The sequence below is a fragment of the Parambassis ranga genome, chromosome 18, assembly GCF_900634625.1.
Source record: "Parambassis ranga chromosome 18, fParRan2.1, whole genome shotgun sequence".
Taxonomy (NCBI): domain Eukaryota; kingdom Metazoa; phylum Chordata; class Actinopteri; family Ambassidae; genus Parambassis; species Parambassis ranga.
This window is the reverse complement of record NC_041038.1, coordinates 12,332,596-12,354,105: the sequence shown is the minus strand read 5'-3', so window position 1 is coordinate 12,354,105 and position 21,510 is coordinate 12,332,596. Positions and strand designations below refer to the sequence as shown.

General features: G+C 46.9%; 3 protein-coding genes across 8 annotated transcripts in view; 2 read left to right on the top strand and 1 right to left on the bottom strand.

Annotated features, from left to right (window-relative positions):
* The first annotated feature begins 254 nt into the window (after positions 1-254).
* On the top strand, positions 255-13,323 carry kcnq2b (potassium voltage-gated channel, KQT-like subfamily, member 2b). Of its 4 annotated transcripts, XM_028429628.1 has the most exons (19): positions 255-585; positions 698-848; positions 1,440-1,530; positions 2,180-2,306; positions 2,476-2,651; positions 3,179-3,304; positions 3,536-3,646; positions 3,769-3,864; positions 4,119-4,213; positions 4,297-4,365; positions 5,074-5,103; positions 5,184-5,263; positions 5,489-5,725; positions 6,979-7,026; positions 8,353-8,461; positions 9,911-10,042; positions 10,145-10,265; positions 10,359-10,534; positions 11,430-13,323. In XM_028429628.1, the coding sequence occupies exons 1-19, from the start codon at positions 453-455 to the stop codon at positions 12,067-12,069; spliced, it is 2,748 nt and encodes a 915-aa protein (XP_028285429.1). In that variant the 5' UTR covers positions 255-452; the 3' UTR covers positions 12,070-13,323. The 4 variants fall into 4 exon arrangements, 2 of the variants coding, with proteins under 2 accessions (XP_028285429.1, XP_028285430.1); XR_003672174.1 differs by lacking the exons at positions 10,359-10,534; positions 11,430-13,323 and adding an exon at positions 8,617-8,642; XM_028429629.1 differs by lacking the exon at positions 6,979-7,026.
* A 64-nt stretch (positions 13,324-13,387) lies between these two features.
* On the bottom strand, positions 13,388-19,206 carry ddx27 (DEAD (Asp-Glu-Ala-Asp) box polypeptide 27). Of its 2 annotated transcripts, none has more exons than XM_028429631.1 (21): positions 18,972-19,206; positions 17,774-17,923; positions 17,601-17,660; positions 17,200-17,401; positions 17,046-17,098; positions 16,886-16,972; positions 16,651-16,756; positions 16,404-16,577; positions 16,152-16,302; positions 15,972-16,071; positions 15,750-15,891; positions 15,514-15,667; positions 15,365-15,446; positions 15,036-15,213; positions 14,792-14,898; positions 14,614-14,704; positions 14,437-14,531; positions 14,209-14,329; positions 14,038-14,131; positions 13,909-13,968; positions 13,388-13,840 (listed from the first exon to the last, which is right to left on the bottom strand). In XM_028429631.1, the coding sequence occupies exons 1-21, from the start codon at positions 19,053-19,055 to the stop codon at positions 13,825-13,827; spliced, it is 2,307 nt and encodes a 768-aa protein (XP_028285432.1). In that variant the 5' UTR covers positions 19,056-19,206; the 3' UTR covers positions 13,388-13,824. The 2 variants fall into 2 exon arrangements, with proteins under 2 accessions (XP_028285432.1, XP_028285431.1); XM_028429630.1 differs by having other exon boundaries at positions 14,038-14,134; positions 18,972-19,205.
* A 1,072-nt stretch (positions 19,207-20,278) lies between these two features.
* The window catches only part of pltp (phospholipid transfer protein), a 7,445-nt gene continuing 6,213 nt past the window's right edge, over positions 20,279-21,510 (top strand). Inside the window, exon 1 of one of the 2 annotated variants that reach the window (XM_028429632.1) lies at positions 20,279-20,405. The gene's annotated coding sequence lies outside the window, so the exon portion shown is untranslated. Of the gene's footprint in view, positions 20,406-20,430; positions 20,552-21,510 lie in introns of those variants that run through there. The other variant, XM_028429633.1, reaches the window with a different exon arrangement.

The window sequence follows — 21,510 nt, the reverse complement described above, 5'->3', positions numbered from 1 at the left end:
GAGACACACACAGACACAGTGGTTACCATGGGTATTACTTTAACATCATACCGTTGTCATGGTGACTGAGGATGAAGATAATAGAACAATCTGAACACACACACACACACACACACACACACACACACACACACTGATCGAACCGGTCATCTCCTCAGGTTAATAGTCTTTTGTTGTTGTTTTTAATATTTGTGATCAATAGCCCGTCGGTGACGTCATTCTCTTTCCTTTTTATACGGGAAGTCAGTGAGGAGAAAAACGCTGATCGGCTGGATTGTGGGCCGTCTGTCTCTCTGCGGATTCCTCCTCCTCCTCCTCCTCTTCCTCCTCCTCCTCCTGATTCTGCTCCGCACTGGTCCACAGGGATGTTTCCGTCGGCGCTGCCCGGCCTCGGTGTCCAGTCTTCGACCTGGCAGTAGATCGGCCGTCGGTGCAGGTCGCTTTTCTCCGCCATGGTGCAGAAGTCCCGCAACGGCGGGGTGTTCCCCGGAGCGCAGACCGATCAGAAGAAGCTTAAGGTGGGCTTCGTTGGACTGGAGGCCGGAGGGACCGAGTCCAGCAGGGACGGGGCTCTGCTCATAGCAGGTAAACAGCTGTTGTGATGAAATGACGGAGGCGTGGGCCGCAGCGCATCATCAGTGTCTTTCTGGACGTTGGTCTCATCGTGCCCTCCGCCGTACTATGCTCTGGTGTTTAGGTGGAGATGAGGGTCCCCGGCGGCAGCGCAGCAGCGTCTCCGGGGGGAAGAAGACCCCCAAACGGAACGCTCTCTACAGACGACTCCAGAACTTCCTGTACAATGTGCTGGAGAGACCTCGAGGATGGGCCTTTATTTATCACGCCTACGTGTAAATACCTTTCTATACTGCTGTGTGTGTGTGTGTGTGCAGACAACAGGTGACTTTTGGTGCATGAAGAGTTTTATGAGTGAGCTTTATGCAAATGAGCAGCAGTGGTAGAGCAGGGTTGTCCAATAACCGGAAGGTTGGGGGTTCGATCCCAGCCTAGTCACTGTTGTGTGTCCTTGGGCAAGGCACTTTACCCGCATTGCCTCCAGTGGACTCACTGGTGTATGGCGTGCCGTGCTGGTCACTGTATGTCTCAAGAAAGTCACCCTCTCCTCTGTGGGACTAATAAAGGATTATTAAAAAAATAAGCAGAATCTTCAGGGTGCCTTCACTGACTCAGTGCAGTAGTTTGCTTTCCAGATGCCTTTCAAACAAACAAACAAACAAACACTGATTGATAATAACGCTGCCGCTCAGTAGATGATGCTCTGGATCTGGACAGTCCACAGGAACAGCTGAGGATCAATACCTGGATTCAGATCAGGTGTCACAGTCTAAATCTTCCCTCTGAAACGCAGCTGTGGGGTCAGTTTTCAGGAAGCTGAGCAGGAACTTAGACGCTGTGTTTAATCTTTAATGTTCTGTGTTCAGATTTCTGCTGGTGTTCTCCTGCCTGGTTCTGTCCGTGTTCTCCACCATCAAAGAGTACGAGAAGAGTTCAGAGGACGCCCTCTACATCCTGGTAACGAGTCTGACGTCATATGTGCCTTCTGCCCAGAGACAGTTTAACTATAGAATATAAAACATGAAGACAACATGTTGATCTGATGACTCATGTTATCGTGTTGCCTTTCGTGATTATTGTAAAGAAAAGCAGAGGTTAGTCCACACATGCACAGTGGGCCCATGTTTTGAGTTCAGCTCCATCAGGTTTGATTGATGACAATGCTGTGACCTGACAGCCAACAGTAAATCACAGACATGCAGCAGTCAGGATACACCTCCACCCTCCAGGTTTAGAAGCTTTTTAAATGACATTTGATTCAAGTGTATCGCCTGTTAGTGAAGCTTCATCATAGCAATGCTATCCTCTCCCCATTTTAGTTTCCATTCCATTTAACATTAAAACACGTATTACCATTCTTATTAGACCCCTAAAGCCAACGAACCTGTCTCCTCTGCTGCTGCTGTGATCCAGCTGGCCTCTGGAGTACAGGAGGACCCCCTCTCTGAGAGGACTGAATACTAATGACTAAAGGATCTATCAGAGGAAGTGTAAACGATTCATTCACCAAGTATATCAGGGATTATCAGCACTTTGCAGATTAGGAACGTGTTCTCTCGTAGTTGGTTGTTAACAGAATGTCACCTGTGTTGTTATTGCATAACAGGAGGTGGTGACCATTGTGGTGTTTGGGGTGGAGTACATGGTGAGAATCTGGGCTGCGGGCTGTTGTTGTCGGTACAGAGGATGGAGAGGACGCTTGAAATTCGCCAGAAAACCGTTCTGTGTCATCGGTGAGTATTCGGGACTGTTTTAGTTTGTGTTCAGGATCTTGGCGTGAAGCTTTCTTTGTCATATCAGTTTGTAAATATGTCATCAGAACTCCACCAGGGCTGATCTTACAGCCAACATGTATGTTTAAAAACGATCTTACCTTCTGAAGACGTCTCTATCTGTCTGCAGACATCATGGTGCTGATAGCATCCATCTCAGTCCTGGCCGCGGGGACTCAGGGGAACGTGTTTGCCACGTCAGCCATCAGGTCTCTTCGGTTTCTTCAAATTCTCAGGATGATCAGGATGGACCGACGAGGAGGAACCTGGAAGCTGCTGGGATCTGTGGTCTACGCCCATAGCAAGGTATCGCCTTGCCGTGCCTGTCTGCTGTAGGGCTTATTTCATTATGGATCATTTTCATGAAGCTAACACAAAGTGTACCAAACTCTACCACACTCTGTGATGACGCTGTTAAACCACAGCTGTTGTAGTTATGCTGTGCTATGCTGGGTCTGTTTGTAATCCTGGGCTGTGTGTTAGTGACATCGTCCTTGGGTTCAGGGTTTTGTAGAACCTCAAGGTTATTGATGTTTGTGACATGCGACCCGACACAGTATTGATGGCAACATGAAGATATAATATGTGTTTGTCTCAGTTGCTTTATTGGTGTCGTCTTGCTGACATTCAATCGTTCCCATTGATTTTGCACTGTATTGATCAAAGTTATTGATCTGCCCATATTTATGATGTGTATACAGGATGGAATGAATCCATGGATGGACCCAATATGTTGATGTTGTGTATCTATCTGATATAATTTCATCAGCTGACTGATGTTGCTGTCTCTCTTTCTGTCCTCGTACTGACCTCATACCTGTCCTTCTCTGTAGGAACTGATCACAGCCTGGTATATCGGCTTCCTGTGTCTCATTCTGGCCAGTTTCCTTGTTTATCTGGCTGAAAAAGAAGATAATGAACAGTTTGAGACGTATGCCGATGCCCTCTGGTGGGGATTGGTGAGATTGACACAGATAACACACACCGACGTCCCGGTCAACACACACACAGAGCAGCTGTTCTAGTACTGTCAGATATAGTGACCGTTTCTTAGGCCTGGTTGCATAAACCTGTACAGAGTTCTTCATACACTAGCAGTGATGTTGATGGATGCCATAAAACACATCCAGTACACCAACACCTGCTGTCTTCTCCTCAGTGACAGCACCATCTGTTTCTGTGTCTGTCAGATCACCTTGACAACCATCGGTTATGGAGACAAGTTCCCCATCACTTGGAACGGTCGTCTGCTGGCTGCAACCTTCACCCTGATTGGAGTTTCATTCTTTGCTTTGCCTGCTGTGAGTTACTGACTGTTTCAGCTACTGGATCAAACACTGCCAAAGTCTGTAGTAGTGAGTTTACCCGAGACACCACCCTGATCCCTGGTCACCTGTCCATCGTCCTTTGTGTCTATCTTCAGGGGATCCTGGGTTCTGGCTTTGCTCTGAAGGTTCAGGAGCAGCACAGACAAAAACACTTTGAGAAGAGGCGAAACCCAGCAGCTGGACTCATTCAGGTGAGCCGGCTGTCCGACATCACACCTGTCCGGTACAGTGAACGGTCGCGCCGGTCTGCTTACCTGTTTTCAGGGCCCTTGGCATCGGAGTGATAAGTGAAGGTTTGGGTACAGTGACTGAGCTACTCCCAGTGTTACAGTTAACTGAACGTGAACAGATGCAGACTGAAGACATGGGACCAGCCGTGCAGTGTCCTTTATGTTGCTGTTAACTTTCAGAACTTTTAGTTTGAAAATGTCTTCTCTGTCCGCAGGCAGCGTGGAGGGTTTACGCCACAAACCTAAGCCGGACTGATCTGACTTCTACCTGGGATTATTACGAGAGAACAGCGTCTGTCCCCATGTATAGGTGGGATCCAGGCGTCCACCTACAGCTTCATAAATATTCCACGACTGACTTTTATGTCATCATCTGTAACTGTATGTCTGCAGGCTTATTCCTCCGCTCAACCAGTTGGACTTACTGAGGAACCTGAAGAACAAATCAGGACTTTCCTTCAGGTCTGAGACACATCTATCCATCTATCTATCTGTCCATCCATCCATCCATCCATCATCCATCCATCCATCCTTCCATCCATCTATCATCTATCCATCCATCCATCCATCCATCCATCATCCATCCATCCATCCATCCATCCATCCACCCATCTATCCATCTATCCATCCATCCATCCATCCATCCATCCATCAATCCATCCATCCATCCATCCATCCACCCATCCATCCATCCATCTATCCATCTATATATTTATCTATCTGTCAAAGTATATAGTCATGTTCAAACATTAGTACCCCCTCTTTAAATGCAGCACTTCAAAACAAACCACACTTGTTCAGACTTCTTCTGATTGTGCTGTTGAGGACTTTAACGTTGAACATGCTCAGCGAGGCCTGTGGGCTCTGACATGCAGCTCTGGGGATTTTTTGTATTTTCTGAGCTTTGCACAGCCTGATCTCGGAGTGATGATCAGTCCAAGGGCTGATGATTAGCAGCAGCTGGTTGCAGCTCACCTTCTTGAACCCTAACTCTTGTTCATCTGAGGATATATCTATCATTAACTATACAAATACCTGCACTAAAATGTCTGATGAATCCTAAAACACTTTAGGTTCATTCTGTAAAACGGTGTCACTGCTGTGGCCTCCAACACAGAAATACACTGAACTCTGTGTAAGTTTGTAATCTTTCTACCTGTCTGTCTGCAGAAAGGACGTCCAGCCTGAACCGTCTCCTAGGTCAGCATTCTATTCATTTCCTATCACTGAGTCTGTGTGCTGTTAAGATCTGCTGACATTTTTGTCTGTTGCATCTGCAGTCAGAAGGTCAGTCTGAAGGAGAGAGTTTTCTCGTCTCCCCGAAGTTCAGGAACCAAAGGAAAAGGTTCCCCTCAACATGGTGAGTGTCAGACCTGAAGTCTTCATGTCAGTGACATGTAAACCTCCAAACCCAATAAACAAATGTGTGATCACCAAAGGGTACAAGATCATCCACCTTCCTGTTAATCACTGATAAGGATCGATCGATGTACTTTATTGATCCCACAGAGGGAAATTGTTGATTATAAGAAGATAATCCTTCCTTCATTCCTTCCTTCCTTCCTTCCTTCTCTCCTGTCTTTAGTTGTACCCACAGTCGTCCCAGGTGTTACTACTGCAGTTGTTCCTAGTGTTGGTGCTGTTGCTCCTGGAGGCCCTGGGGGTCCAGGGGTGGTCCAGGCCTTGCGGCGATCTCCCAGCATGGAGCCTAGTTTGGAAGAGAGTCCCAGCAAGGTTCCAAAGAGCTGGAGCTTTGGTGAACGCAGCAGAACTCGACAGGCCTTCAGGATTCGAGGAGCTGCCTCCCGCCAGAACTCTGAAGGTAAGATGGAATCCACCTAATCATAAGGATCCATCCATGGCCCCTTTGATACGTAACTGTCCTCCAAAATATCACCAATGAATGAAATATAACGACATTTTAAAACAAGCTCAGACCTCATCTCCCAGCTAGAGTTCAGTTTAAAGACAAGTCAACAAGAAGCAAACTACAGATCAAATCTTATTCACGTGTAATCCAGAGTCAGCCCTTTAATTTAGGGCCGGTTAGTTCAGTATTTACAGATGTTTGTTGAAGGCTCAGGATGTAAGCGTCAATGACACCTGTCCATCAAGTGAGCTTGAACTGAGTTTCAAAAACAATAAAGCTTAAATACATTAAATATATTCTAATATTTTAAACTCACACCGTGTTAAATCTGAATGGATCCTGTTCATAAACATTCAAAAACATCCACAAACCAAAACACCTCTTAACGAACTTCACTGCAGAAACATGCAGGATGAAGCATGAGAGACGAAAGAGAAGAGGAAGAGGAAGGAGGGGAAAGTCCTGAGAGGAATCCGCAGGCTTCACTGATCACCTCTCATCATCTGCGCTTAGCTAGCTGCTGAAAACTGGTTTTAGCAGGATCTGGTTTGTTTGAAGTGGACCTGATTGGTGTGGATGGTGTCTGGCTTTGACTGGTTCTTTAAGCATTTAGGAAGTTTCCAACAATTCTTAGCTGTTATTATTTGGTTCATGTAAACAGCTGGTTAATGTGAGCAGGGATGAATCGTCCACTCATAGATGGTTTATTGGTGAATCGGCCATTTTGTCGTGTTGTTCTAAGTCTCAGCTGTAAATTTCCTCCATTGCGTAATACTCTGCGGCCGCTGCAGTGGTTAGCACGGTTGCTTCAAAGCAGTAAGGTTCCTGGTTGGGGTCTGGTCATTCTCCCTGTGCAGGTTTTCTTCCTGGATAAAACCGACCATCATTCATTGCAACCTTTCTGCGGCTCCAGATGTTCTGGCTTTTTTATGGTAGAGATATTTTTTAGACACCTATTAGTGTATCAGCAGTGACAGACAGTGTGTAGTGGGGAATAACTCCATAAGCTAGTCTCCCTCTTGTTCCGGTTTTCATGTTAGACCAGGCTAACCTCTGAACATGTGGAACTGAGTGGGAATCAGTGTGCCAACAGTTGTAAAGACATTTTCTTCCCCCGTCAGTTTTCTGGGCCACAGTGTTGAAGATGATGATGAGTGTGATCTTCCTCTGATGAAGGTGTTTCCACTCTCCTCTTCCTCCTGTAGTGCTGATAGAGATGCAGGACGAAGAGTTCAGACAGAAGAGCTCCCCAGGTTGGCACACACACACACACACACACACACCACTAATACATACACACTAAAACACAGACACGCACAACAACACAGTCCGTCCACATCTTACTCTGCTCAGGTCAAACCTCCGTACACACAGTGTCACTGCCGTAAAACTGATGAGGATAAACTAAATAATTCATAATAAAATGTTAACGAGGTAACTAGTGGTGTAAAGCCTTCTCTCTGGAGTTGCTGATATGGATGCTGCTGCTGTATGCAGCGCCTGAAGAGACACCTACAGAAAGAGGAAAATAACAAACCAACAATCATGGTGACTCTCCGTGATCTCAACTGTAACACAGTCCAGGCACAAGGTGAACATCAATATCCCTAAGAAGCACTTTAACTTTTCCCACAATCAGTAGTAGCACAAATATACAAAAAGTGATAAAATGCAATATAATAACGATATAATAAGTAAAATAAGTATTTTTCTGAACACTTCTTTAAGTCAGTGAAGTGGGCTTACACAGAGGACGTAGCTTCAGTAGGAGCTCCTCCTCTCTCTGCTTCATCCTCTCTGTGCTGTCCTCCTACTTCTTCTCCTCCTCTACCCGGCTGACTGTCAGCAGGAAGGTTCTCCTTATGAGTCGGGTCCTGCTCAAGGTTTCTTCCTGTTAAAGGTAGGGGAGGAGGTTTTGAAAACTCAGTGAGAGTCAGCCAGATTTCAAAGTAAAGACACGCCCCTTTCTCTCGGAGCTCACCCTGAAGCCACGCCTCCCAACCAGGCTGTGACTTCGGCCATCATGCACGTACCTCTCTGGTGCGCAGAGCAGGAAGAGAGTGACAACCAGCCAATCCTCCTACAGGGTCCACCCGGAGGACTGATGATGTTTTTATGTTTTATAGCTTCAGATGATTCATATTCTTCGTTTTAATGAGAAACTGCCAAACTAATTGGTTGCTATCGGACTGTAAAGAGAAGTTACACTAATTTAACAAAAAGTGCATCAGAGTGAGACCTCCTACCCGACCTTTAAAGGGAGTTTAGGCTCTGGGTCTCTGTGAAGCACCGGGAGCTCATTCTGACTGTAAACAGAGCTCTATAAACAGACTCAGTGTGGCACAGGACACATATAGACACAAAGGAATGTGACCATGTGGCCATCCTCACCTCTGATTGTGGGTTGTACACAAGATGTCAGTTACATGACAAAGTCTCTTGGTCATGTAAAGAAGTGTTGGGTCCCCTGTCAAGATGTAAGGTGGCCCATCCCCTGGTCATGTGATCATGGGTCCTTCAGTAACCGGCAGGGCGATGTAGGATTTACTGTGTTTCTCAGACAGATGTTGTTGTTTCAGAAGCCAGCCTACCAGGAGAGGACATGGCAGATGACAACAAGAGCTGTCACTGTGAGTTTGTTCCTCAGGATCTCACCCCGGGTTTGAAGGTTACCATCAGAGCTATCTGGTATGAACTGTGTGCTGTCATCCGAAAATCTTTGTTTAATCGCTCACCATTCATCGCTTTATTCACCCTTTATTTGCTGTTTATTATGCACAGAATCATGCTTTTATTCACATTATTTTTGTTTGTTTTTTTGCTTTTATTTGTGCTCACCCCAGGGTCAAAGGTCACCATCAGCTGTTGGGTAAGAGCAGTCAGTCTGACCTTAGTTAGCCTCATTATTTTCTGTTTTTACTGTGTTCTGTTGTGTGTTAGTCTCTGTTTAGATATTATTATTATTATTATTGTTGTGTCAGTTTGTTGTGTTATTCTGGCATACCAGTGTTGTAGTTCATGCCTCAGCAGGTCTCTTCCAGTTCAGCTTCCCAGTCCTGGAACCCTACAGTTCAGTTCAGAAGATAGTTCTAAACCTAAAACTCTCCAAGAAGTTCAGCAACCCTGCATGTCTGAATGTTCAGAAGTACAATGTCCGTGGTCTCGGCCTTTTCAGGCAGCCACTTCTCAGCTCTTTTCCAGTTTCAGTCAGCTTGGAGTCTAATTAATTAGTATAAATGTCACTGGCTTAACCCAGAATGTGCTGCTGGTTGGCCTCTATGTTTGCTAGAGTACCATAAAATATGAGAATGGGTCCTCTGGAACAGGTGATAAGTCTCCCATGACTGTCAGAGACATCCTGTGGGGGGACAGTGTTGTGTTGGTTGGCCTGGTCCTTCCAGGTTTTAGCTGGCCTTCATGTTAAACAGCCAAAAAAAAAAGCTCCAGCCTATCATCCTTCCTTCCTTTCATCCCAGGCCTGATGGTATACATAACCCTGGTGGTATGTTTATGTCTGACTGTCTTCTCACTCAGACATACACAGAATAAATCCCCAATACCACTTAAATAAATATGTATAAAACATTTCTATTTTTATATTTATTATAATGTCTGTACTGTTTACTTTTACCGATAGAGGTTTATGTTAGTATGAGTATATATAAAGTAGTATGAGTGGTATGCCTGGATATTGCTGCTGTGATATTTTCCAGCTTGGGATGAATAAAGTATTTCTATTCTATTCTATTCTATTCTATTCTATTCTATTCTATTCTATTCTATTCTATTCTGTTCTATTCTATTCTATTCTAGACTATTATTTTCTATTCTAGTCTAGTCTATTCTTCTCCTCCCTAGGAGTGTATGATTTTATTCTATTCTATTCTATTCTACACTATTATTTTCTATTCTAATCTAATCTTGTCTAGTCTAGTCTAGTCCAGTCTAGTCTTCCCCTCCCTAGGAGTGTATGATTTTTAGCTGCATAAACCTGTGTTACACAAACGAGCGCTTTCCTGCCTTCAGAATATAGAGAGATATAGTCCAGTCCACAGTTTCCAGCCTAGATCCACACACCAATGCTGTTTATAGTTTATCCATGTGAAGTGACAGCTGGATTTGTGTTTCCTCTCTTAGCATCATGCGCTTCATGGTCTCCAAGAGGAAGTTTAAGGAGAGTCTTCGTCCCTACGACGTCATGGACGTGATTGAACAGTATTCAGCTGGACACCTGGACATGCTTGCCCGCATCAAGAATCTCCAGTCTAGGTAAGACCAACATAATAGGTTCTGCATCAAGATGTGATAGGTCTATGTGTGAAGACATTATACCAGTGCCTAGCTTGACTTACGCCGTCTCCGGATTGGCAGGGTTGATCAGATTGTTGGAAGGGGAACACCAATTGCAGACAAGGACCGTCCTAAAGCTGCCAGTGAGGAACTTCCTGAGGATCCAAGCATGATGGGGCGACTGGGAAAGGTGGAAAAGCAGGTAACCAAAAAAACACAGGCAGTGGTGAACAGTCTGAACCTGTGGTTGTTTTGTTGCCTTTGACTGGTCCCTTGCTTGTCTCTTGTATCTTAGGTTGTGTCAATGGAGAGGAAGCTTGACTTTCTGGTAAACATCTACATCCAGCGAATGGGAATCCCTCAGGCTGAGACTGATGCCTACTTTGGAACCAAAGAACCGGACCCAGCCCCACCCTACCACAGTCCGGTGGATCATCTGGAGAAGAACCAGTCCATCTCTAAAATCCTTCAGTCTGTGTCACCTTACTAAGAATCCAAATAACCACTGTCAGACCACTGAATATGTTTGATATGCTTAGGACCTCTGTGTGTAGATATCTAGTCAAAATCACGTGGCTTAAGTCCCCGTTGTTGGTTATTGGGTGGAACCACTGAACAACCCGTTGTTATTGGTGTGTGAATGTGAGTGAATCCTCCTAGGAAGAGAAACAGATGAGCTGATTTCTCAGCCCTTCTCTGTTTAGAGGAGTTTTTCTAGTTTCACAAAGTTGGTTTTCTTGACTTATCCTTCAAACCATCTGTCCTCTCTGTCCAAGATATTTACGACATTTTTGTCTTAGAAAAGTGTCTAAAAATGTGTAGATGGACTGCTGAGTCCTGGCCAGAGAAGATGGCTGCATGGTGCCGTCTATTTGTGAGGTCAGAACATTCCTCACTGCACTGAACTTAGTAGAACACATCACTCTGCCTTTTCCTTGGAGGAAACACGAAGCCGGCTGTAATGGATCTACGACAACATTAGTGATTTTTTACTGGAGATGTACTCACAGAAGTCCTAAACACATGTCGCTGAAGATTCATGCTACACCTGATCATTTTCCTTTGAGAGCTTGAAGCAGGATTTGTAGAGTTTTTTGAGATGCTTTTCTGAACTGATGATGCTGCTTGATGGAGCAGCAAAATGTCTTCAAGAAACTCTCTTTCAACACACCATCTTTTCTGAAACAAGCACTGACCCACCATGATCGAAGAAAAGTGAACCACTGTGTGAAACCAGAGAGGCTGGAAGATATGTCGAGCGCCAGCCGATAGTCTTCTGGTCTGGTTTGGGGTGCATGGGACTTCAGGACCTGATATGGGTTACATGTTATTTACCTTCTGTTTCATGTCTTGTTTACTTGTGCAGGGTGTTGCCGGGTGACAGTGTGGAGAAGACACGATTCATGACAAAGATGGTCCGCTCCAGCAGCTCTACGGGACACAGAACCTACAATGCCCCCACCTGTCCACCCTCCACCTCCTGGCAGCCAATCAGCTCTCAACTCCACCAACAGGCCCCGCCCCCTCCCCAACATAGCCACGGTAACACTCCAAGTCCAGTGGGGGATGGGTCGCTGGTCCGACTCCCCCCACCTCCAGCCGGAGAAAGACACGGTGGCAGCCGATCAAACCGGCACAGCGCTGGAGAGCGAGGAGGGGGTGAGAGAGCAGAGAGGGGAGAGGAGGGTGCCAATGGAGCAGGAGGTGGAGGAGCAGGAGTGGAGGAGGTGAAGCCTGACAGTGACACGTCCATTTCCATCCCATCCGTGGACCATGAGGAGCTGGAGCGCTCCTTCAGTGGCTTTTCTATCTCCCAGTCCAGAGAGAACCTGGACTTCCTCAACAATGGCTTCTACTCCTCTACCAACTTGGGAGATCACCGTGGGGGGGGAGGCACCGCTCGTGCCACTGTCCGACCCTACATTGCAGAGGGAGAGTCGGACTCTGACTCCGAGCTCTGCGCCCCTTCACCACATTCAGATCGAGCCTGGACTGGAACCAAATAGAGCTGAAGGTTTTCTAGAGCTGAGCCAGCAAAACAGAATAATGATCAAAATGTGAAACTGGAGTTTAGACATGATTAACACCAGCTGGAGGTTCAGAGCAAAGCATCATGGGAACTGACAGCACTCAGCAGCTGACAGTTGTGTTTAAATCTGTACAGCAAATATTTGTTTTCACTGTCATTGATAGGTTCACCTTGGAAACACAGTTACAGCTGATTGGTTGCTGACTCACAGATCCTCACTGTTACATGTATTCATCACATTTTGGAAAACAAAGCATGACAGTATGATCGTATGACACATTTCAAAGTAGACAAACGTTTTGTCTCCACTTCCTGTGTGGATCTTGTGTAGCTGCAGCTGCAGGACGCCATGTTGAATGAACCAACACGAAGGCTGCGAAGTCTCCATTAGTTTTTTTATTATTATTCTAATCCATTCACATATGGACTCAGTGTAACAGACCCAAACCAGACTTTCAAAAACTGGGAAATTTTTTTTTTACATTCCTGAATTTCCTAAATTATTTCCAATGTCGTACCAAAGTCATGGCTCTGAGCTCGCAGCACAGGCCCGGCCTGAGTCAGGGTGTTTTCACACTCGGTCCCTTTCAGCCCTCTAAACGAACTCCAGACCCAGAACCCAGACCCCTTTAAAACAAACGCATTTGAACACAAAGCGCACCGGGTCCACTGTATCGTGAGCTTCTTCAGTTGCCGTAGAAACTCAGCGGTAGCGAAAACAAACATCCAAAACATGTCAGCAGCAGGTTGTGGTCATATTATAATAATACATACATAATAATTATATTTATTATAAAGTAATAATTATATACATGATAAACAAGTTATTCAGACACATAATAATATAAATAATGCAGTGTCCTCAGTCGCTTCTCTTGCTCATCTGTAATGAAGAGCTGTTTTCTCTGAACGTGTGCTGATTTAACCAGGAAACACAGGAGGAGGCAGCACAGCAGCAGACATTTTGCTTCAAGTGAAAACTACCCAGAATTCAGTGCAGTGGGGGGTCTGAGAGCTCTAGTGGACCTGGTGTGAACAGAAACAGGACTGAGGCCCCAACAAATCTGAACTGGACCAGAAAGAGAACCTGGTCCTCACAGTGTGAACGCAAAAAGAACTGAGACCTTTTTCTGTTGATCCACTTTAGGAGGAGGGTTCAGTTCTTTTAAAGGGACCAGGTGTGAAAACACCCTTAAAAGTCCTCCAAAAATCTGATTCTGATCAGATCAGATTCTGTGAGGGTCGCCACACCATGACTGGGAGGGTTTAATGAAGGAGTTAGAATGAGACTCTCGTCAGTTACAAACGATGTTTATTATTCACACATGACATGATGCAAAAATCGTTATGCATGATTTAATCACTTCTACTGTCAATCAGGAGCACTGACAGCTGTAACGGTACATTTATCAAAGGGCGCCGCCGTCAGGTCACCAAAGGTCTGTAGAAGGTCGGGCTGAGCCCTCAGCTGATCAGCCGGGTCCCCTCTCCACTGTTTAAACAGCTGATATCTCTGACACCTTTTACTTCTGTTTCTGTGTTTGTACAGATCCTTGCCTGTATTTCAACATTAAAAATCCTTTAACTACAACAACAGAAACAGCCTGTGTCATTTCTGCAAATGTCAGGCAGGCCCAATATTTAGATAACTGAAACGTTATTTAAAACCTGGTTCATGGACAAAAATGTACACAAATACACAACAGACATGTCCCTGCGTCTGTCACAGCCGTCACTTCTTCTTGTACCTACAAACAGAGCAGAGTGTCAGCCATCTTAACTTAACACAGTTTCAATGACAAAATCAGACACTGACCTGTTTCCACCGGGACGCTTCCTGCCCGCACCCAGACGTTTCCTGTCCTCGAAGGACGGCCTGTAAAGAGAGCACAGTGAGACAGGTGTCCACAGACACGGACAGACAGATCCTCAGACACGCACTCACCCAGCTCTGTAGTGTTTCAGAGCCTTGCTGCTGGTGTTGGTCAGCTCCTTGTCAAACACAGACTTCTTGCCTCCCTTGCTTGCTTTCTGATTGGCTGCTGCAGAGACAGATTTGTTAAGAGGATGCTTCTGTGTGTTTGACTTCAGTGTTTGTGTTGGTCTTTGTTGAAACCTTTGACCGGCGCCTCCTCCTCCGGCATGGCCCTCGCTCTCTTTGGTCGTCTGTCTCTCTTGGCAGCCCGCTCGGCGAACATCTGGGCCTTTAGTATTTCGAACTGAGCGCGCTCCTCACCCTGACAGGCACATGACAACATGTGATGCGTGGTCTCATCAGTTCATTGACAATTGTTACAGCAGCATGTTGGAAAGATGGAAAACACAAGATAAATCTGAAATGTACCGTCAGCTCTTTTTTACTCCTGCTGTCCTTCACAAACTTTTCTCTCTTCTTCTTTCCTCTCAGGGCGAGATCAAACTCCTGCAGAGCCTTCGACACTGACGGAAAAACAAGAAGACGTAAAGACTGCCTGCAGTACCGCACAGGTATCTACTACCTACACTGTGTACTTGTACTCACTGCGGCTCTGTTTCCTTTCTTGCTGAGTCTGGAACCAAACTCTCTGTGATTCACTGGCAGATCCATCAAGGCGCTTCTGAGCCACACTTAACTACACACACGTACATAAAACTCTGTGACTAACCCGAATCAAGTGACAGAACTACAGGCTGGTGAAGGGTCGTGGTGAACGGCTCACCTTGGCCTCGGATGCAGCGAGCTCTCTTTCCTCTCTCTCCAGCTTCATTACAGCTTCTACATCTTTCTCCAGTTTGGAGATCAGATCTCGGAACTTCAGGACAACATCTGGATGGAAACAAAGACGCTCGCCATTAGGAACCTACAACAGCTGATTCTTTTTTAACCAGAGTCGGCATTGGTTACTTTTCTGCTACTTCACAGGTTCTCTAAACTACCCCGTCTCCGACCACCTGTCTCCATACCTGGTGGTATGACACGGGCCTTCACGGTGTTCTTGGCTGACTTCACCACCTCCTTCAGCATCTTCCTCTCAGACTCTCCAACAAGAGACACGGACCGCCCCGAACGACCGGCTCGGGCTGTCCGACCCACTCTGTGGACGTAATGCTTGAGTGTGGACGGCATTGTGAAGTTTATGACCTGAGAGACACACAGATGCAGAGAGACACATGGACACAGTGTCTTATTTGTTTAAAGCTTTCAGCAAACATCTCCCAGAACACACTCCAGTAAGTCCACACTAACACTACCCCACTGACACCATCACTGCAGTGACTAATGACCAACTCACAGTTTTGACGCCGTCAATGTCCAGACCTCTGGCTGCTACATCCGTTGCCACCAACACATCGATCTGCTCATCTTTAAAACGCCTGAACAAAAGAACAAGGGTGAAAAAAAGAGCTTCAAGTAACGGAGAATGCTTTATCTTTTGTGTACCTGAGGTTCTCCAGTCTCTGCTTCTGGCTCAGTTCTCCGTGCAGCTCTCCGACCTTAAGTCCCATCAGTCCCAGCAGGATGTGCATCCTGTGAGCCTGTTTCCTTGTTTGAGTGAAGAGCATTACATGATCCTGGAATGTCCGAGTCAGCAGAGCTAAGGGCGCAAAGAACAGTCAGAAGCGGCAGGTAGGACCTCATCAACGAACATGGTGCAGAGAAGGTACTGTCAGTATTACCAGCTACCACAGCCTCCCTGTCTCCCTCTCTGTGAGGTCTGATTCGTACAAACTCCTGCCGTAGAAATGGGGCTACGTCAGTGTTGCTGTTGACGAAGATCCTGACTGGCTGCTTCAACGACACTGCAGCCAGTTCCTTCACCTGGAGACACAGTTCACATGACAGATCCCTGAAGTCACAGGTCACATGACACAGGCCACGGGACAGGATGGAGTACGTACCTCTTCTGACATGGTGGCAGAGAAGAGCATGGTCTGCCTGTTGTAGGAACACAACCTAATGATCTCCTTCATCTGCTCCTCAAAGTACTCGTCCAGCATCCTGACAGCAGGGTTGGGGTTAGTTGGGTGAATGCTAGGTTATGTGTTTTCTGGAACGCCTCTGACGGTGTCCGTGTTTACCTGTCAGCCTCGTCCAGGATCAGGATCTCAATGTGAGTCAGCTCGAAGCTGGGTGTGTTGTGAAGATGATCGATCAGTCGACCAGGTGTAGCTATTAGGACATCTGGCCCTGCCCTCAGCGATGCCTCTTGAGACTTCAGGTCCAACCCACCTAGAGACACACCCCAGACAGACCAGTGAGGACCAGATCAACTGCTGAAGTCCAGAGTGACACTGGGCCTCAGAGAAAAAAAAACCATAAGGGGGTCTTACCAACAGCCAGGCAGGTTGTGATGGGGGAGAACTGGGCAAGTTGACGGGCCACAGAGTGAACCTGGATCCCCAGCTCTCTGGTAGGAACCAGAATCAAGACGCGGGTCACCTGGGATGTCCTGGGCTTGTAAATTAAACGCTCCAAAACAGGCAGCATGAAGGCTGCTGTCTTCCCTGAGCAGACAATTATACTGGATGAATCATCTGTTACCAGACTAATACACTGGTCCAGAAATGTCAGCAGTACCTGTCCCTGTAGCAGCACAGGCACACAGGTCTCGTCCCAATAGACCAACAGGAACACACGCCTTCTGGATGGGTGTCGGCTGCTTAAAGCCCAGAGTGGTGATGGCCTGCAGGAGTAGAACAGTACGTTTCATCATGAACATCAACAGCAGCATGGTCCACCTCGGGCCACCTGGGTCATCTGAAACCAGAACATGCGACCGAAGGCGGAACAATGACTGAAGTGCTGGGTTCACCTTCAGGATGGGCCTGGACAGGTTCATGCCTTCAAAGGTCAGTTGATTGTCGAACTGCGATGCATCTTCATAGAATGTCTCTGGAGCCTGAACACAAACAAAGACATTAGCAGAGTAACACTGAACGCCACACTGTACTGTCACAGCTTCTCTTCCTCACCTCCTCTCCTGCCTTCCTCTTCCTCCCCCGTCGTTCTTTCTCTCTCAGAGTGTCTGATAGAAAACAGGAAGTCCGTAATGAAAACACAACACTTCTGTGCAGCTGTGTTCGTTTCACTGGGGTAAATTATTTGGCTCCCTCCTGCCTGACAGACCTGATTTGGTGAGAATCTCCTCATCACTTGAAGCAAACTCTTCCTCTTCCTCCTCCTCATCTTCTTCATCATCGTCTTCATCACCACCATCAGCCTCTCCTGCAGCTGGCTTCACGTCGTCCTCTTCAACCTCCTCCTCCTCCTCCTCCTCTTGGCTTTTCCCTGAAGAACCTTCAGTCGTGTCATTCTGAGAAGATTTCTCCTGCAGATTTAAAAACAAATGATAAAACCAAACCGACGGGAAGCAGCCCGTGATGACGGGAAGCAGCCCGTGATGACGGGAAGCAGCCCGTGATGACGGGAAGCCAACCATGATGGCGGGAAGCAGCCTGTGATGACGGGAAGCCAACCATGATGACGGGAAGCAGCCCGTGATGACGGGAAGCAGCGCACGGACTCACCTCAGCTTTTCTCTTCTTCCTAATTTTCTCTATTTTCTGGTCCAGAGTTGTCACAGTTCTCTGCGAACACAGAACACTGTTACAGCACACAGCTGAACTTTAACGAACACAATCACAGCAGGATTCCTCTCCATCCTGGAGAACCTGGATATAAAGGTTCTGTTGGGTCCTACCTTGTTCTTGAGCTGTTTCATGACATCAGCCATCACCCAGTCATCATCCTGGTTCAGTACATCCCTCTCTCCAAACTCAAAGTCACAATTAAAGTCTTTCGACTTTTGAGCACCAAACTTCTTCTTCCTGTTCAGGACTATGGGTTCCTCCTGGAACGTACACAAACACACAACAGAAAAAGTCTGCTTTAAGCCTGCCATGCTGGAAATTCAGAAACTCTTCCAGCACTCGGGCGCCTTTAGCTGCAACTTGTCTAAGAACTTATTTGGCTCGTAAGGTGCATGTAGTGTTAAAGGCAGGAGATTTCCTTCTGATGCACTTTTTGTTTGAGGCTATAAAACATAAAAACATCATCAATCCTCCGGGTGGACCCTGCACGGAGGACTGGCTGGTTGTCACTCTCTTCCTGCTCTGTGCACCAGAGAGGTACGTGCATGATGGCCGAAGTCACAGACCGCAGCTCGTCTTCAGGTGATGCGCGTCCATGTGATTGGGAGGCGTGGCTTCGGGGTGAGCGCCGAGAGAAAGGGGCGTGGCTTTACTTTGGAATCTGGCTGACTCTCACCCCCGACCTTTAAGGCTACCCGGCCCGGGTAGAACCCCAGAGGAACGGGAACTGAAGTTTGGTTCTGTTTCCTATCGGCCCGTCACGGTGACGCACCGCTGCTCATCAGTGTAAGTTCTTGCACCTGTGCGGGCTCTGGGCGTCCATCACCAGAACCAGCGGGTAACTTCGGAACATTCGCCCTGAGGTTCTGCAAAGACGCCACTGGTATGAAATCATCTATAATTCCGCAGTGAAGCTGCGGCACGAACATTTATTTAATTGATCTCCTTCATTTCAACGATGCGGTGTTTTATGTTTGTGTTTTTTTAACACGTTATCAATCTCTAAATACCTCTGAGTAACCCTTTGTGGCCTGGACTGAATGAAGAACAGTGGGTTGTGCTGTGGGCAGGAAGGGGGGCAGGTTAAAACCATCTCTGGGCACCGAACACTGACCTGAGCCCGACAGACACCGCTATGGGAGAACTTAGGTCTACTTCCTGTTATTGATCCCTTTAAAGCTTGTTCAGCTGATGAAACTCATGTTCCGGGTCAAACCCCCGGTAATCAGCAGCCTGGCTCTGGTTCGGTACTGACTGTCTGAACGGATCTTAGTGCGGACCTCCAGCTCTGTGGCCGGACTGACTCACCTCCTGGTCGGACTCGCTGTCGGGCTCCTCCGGACTCTGATCCTCATCTCGGATCGTTCCGATCAGACCCAACTGCTCCAGCATGGCGGACTGCTCTGTGGCTGTGTTCGGGGTATAGATGTTGTCTCAACGGATTCTGATCTGGTTCTAGTCTCACACACATACACACACGTGTTGAGAAACCGGAAGTATCGCTGGTTTCCTGCGCACTGCTTCGCGTTCGTCTTGTTTGACTTTATGGCAGGAGTGGCGCACTATCGCCACCGCCTGGAGCGGAGTGTGAAGCAACTCAAAGTTCACGTTGCGTTATTTACTTTGACATTGATTTTTCCTGGAGCTGAGTCTGTCGCAGCGACCTGATGAGGTCATCAAACAGGAAGCAGGAAGACAAACACCAAGAGAGACACGAGTTAAAGTGGTCACAGCCACTGATGCACCACCTGAGGAGGAGTCAGGCCTGGAGAACATGCAGGGTAACAACAGCCCTCCTCCTCCTGGATCAGCATTAATGAATGAGGACGCAGTGTGAACACTGTGGGGGACTAATAAAGAGATAAAGATCATCTCATCTCATCAGAATTCCTTTATTTATCCCTGAGGGGAAGTTCCCCCTGTAGCTGGTCAGCACAGTGTGGAGCGGGTCAGAGGGACAGTCCAGTATGGTCTTTATTTTGGACCACGTCCTCCTCTGACACACCTCTGTCAGAGAGTCCAGGTCCTCTCCCACAACATGGCCGCCTTCCTGATGGTTCTGTTGAGTCTGTTGATGTCTCTCACCCTCAGACTGCTGCCCCAGCAGACAGCAGCCTACATGAAGGCTCCACAGACTCAGAGGACGTCCTCATGATCGTCCTGCAGATGAAGGACCTCAGCTGCCTCAGAGAGTAGAGGCCACTCTGGCCCTTCCTGTAAACAGTGTCCACGTTCTTACTCCAGTCCAGGTTGTGGTCCAAGTACATTCCCAGGTACTTGTACTCCTCCACCACCTCCACACTGACCCCTTTGATGCTGGTAGGGGTCACTGGAGCCTTGGTCCTCCTCAGATCCACCAATAGTTCCTTTGTCTCTGTCACATTGAGCAGTAGGTGGTTGCTCTCGCTCCAGGTGACTCTTCTCTTCTCTTCTCTTCTCTTCTCTTCTCTTCTCTTCTCTTCTCTTCTCTTCTCTTCTCTTCTCTTCTCTTCTCCCATGCACCTATAGTTTATATTATATATCCTTTATAATACAAACACAACTGTTTCATCTTGCTTGACAACATCATGTTTGCTGCAGCACACATTACAAAATAAAACCTCTGTTTCCCACAGAGGAGGAGGAGGAGGAGGAGGAGGAGGAGGAGCCTGTCCCTCAGCGTAAAACTCTCCAGAGATCATGAACTGAGACAGAAGAACAGAAAGCACCAACGGAGCTGCTCCTCCTACAGTCTGCTGATCTGTAAGTTTCATCACTCAGACATTCAGAGCAGAGTTCAGCTGTTAGTGAAAGTAGACAGAGGAAGGGGACGGGTGGGGGGACACAGACGGACAGACAGACAGACAGAAAGGGAAGCAGACAGATAAACAGTGTGTCATCATGGGCAGGTGAGTAGAAGGTTACATCATATTGCATGTTTGGATCACACCTGACATTTCATTGTGAAGTTAAATTTATTCTGCTGCATTTTATCTGAAGCTGGAAGTGTGTGTTTCACACATGACAAAAACATGTTAGTACAAATGTAGACAACAGCAGTGTCCAGTGTCAAGCTATGTGATGCTCACGTTCAGAGATACGATATATGAATCCATGTTTCATGGTGTACTGCTGAGAGTCTGTTGGAGGCAGAGCGCTGGGGCCGTGTCAGTGATGGAGTGTTTAATTAAAGGATAGTAGTTAGCTGTTAGCAGCTGACCAGATGTCCAGATGTGGGTTCTGCAGCAGCTGGATGGTGATTGGCCGATCTCACTGAGCTGTAATTAAACACAGCGATTACAGGCTGAGTGTGTTTCTGGTTCTGTGTGTGTCTATATTTGTGAGGACATCCTTCTATTCAAAGCCTGTTTGAAGCTTCAGGCCTAATCATTAAGGACCTTTCTATAGTAACGTGTCTCATGTAGCTTTACCCAAAACCCGGAGGCTGGTACTGCAGAGCCACACTAATCCTATGTCATATGTTATTATAATCATGAATACATGGCAGTGTGGGCAGTGCATGGTGCCTACAAACAGACCAGAGTGGATACAGTGAAGACAACAGCTCAGGTCACAGCTCACTGATTCAACCTTTTATTGAAAGTCCCCAAATAAGACTGAAATATGGAGAATTTAGGTGCAGAGGAGTGACGCAGAAACTCCTTTAGTAACTTTGTGTCTGTGGTTCATATTGAATGTGATGGTTCCAGGTTTATAAAGAACTCGATCAGAAAGCAAACAGACAGTGTTCAGCTTTGCTTGCTGGCCTTTAGTTTAAAGAGAATGTGTGCGTATGAGTGGGTGTTTATTTTGTTGGGGGGGGGGGGGGTAATCTTGTGAAACAGAGTTTACTGTAGTTCAAGTTGAA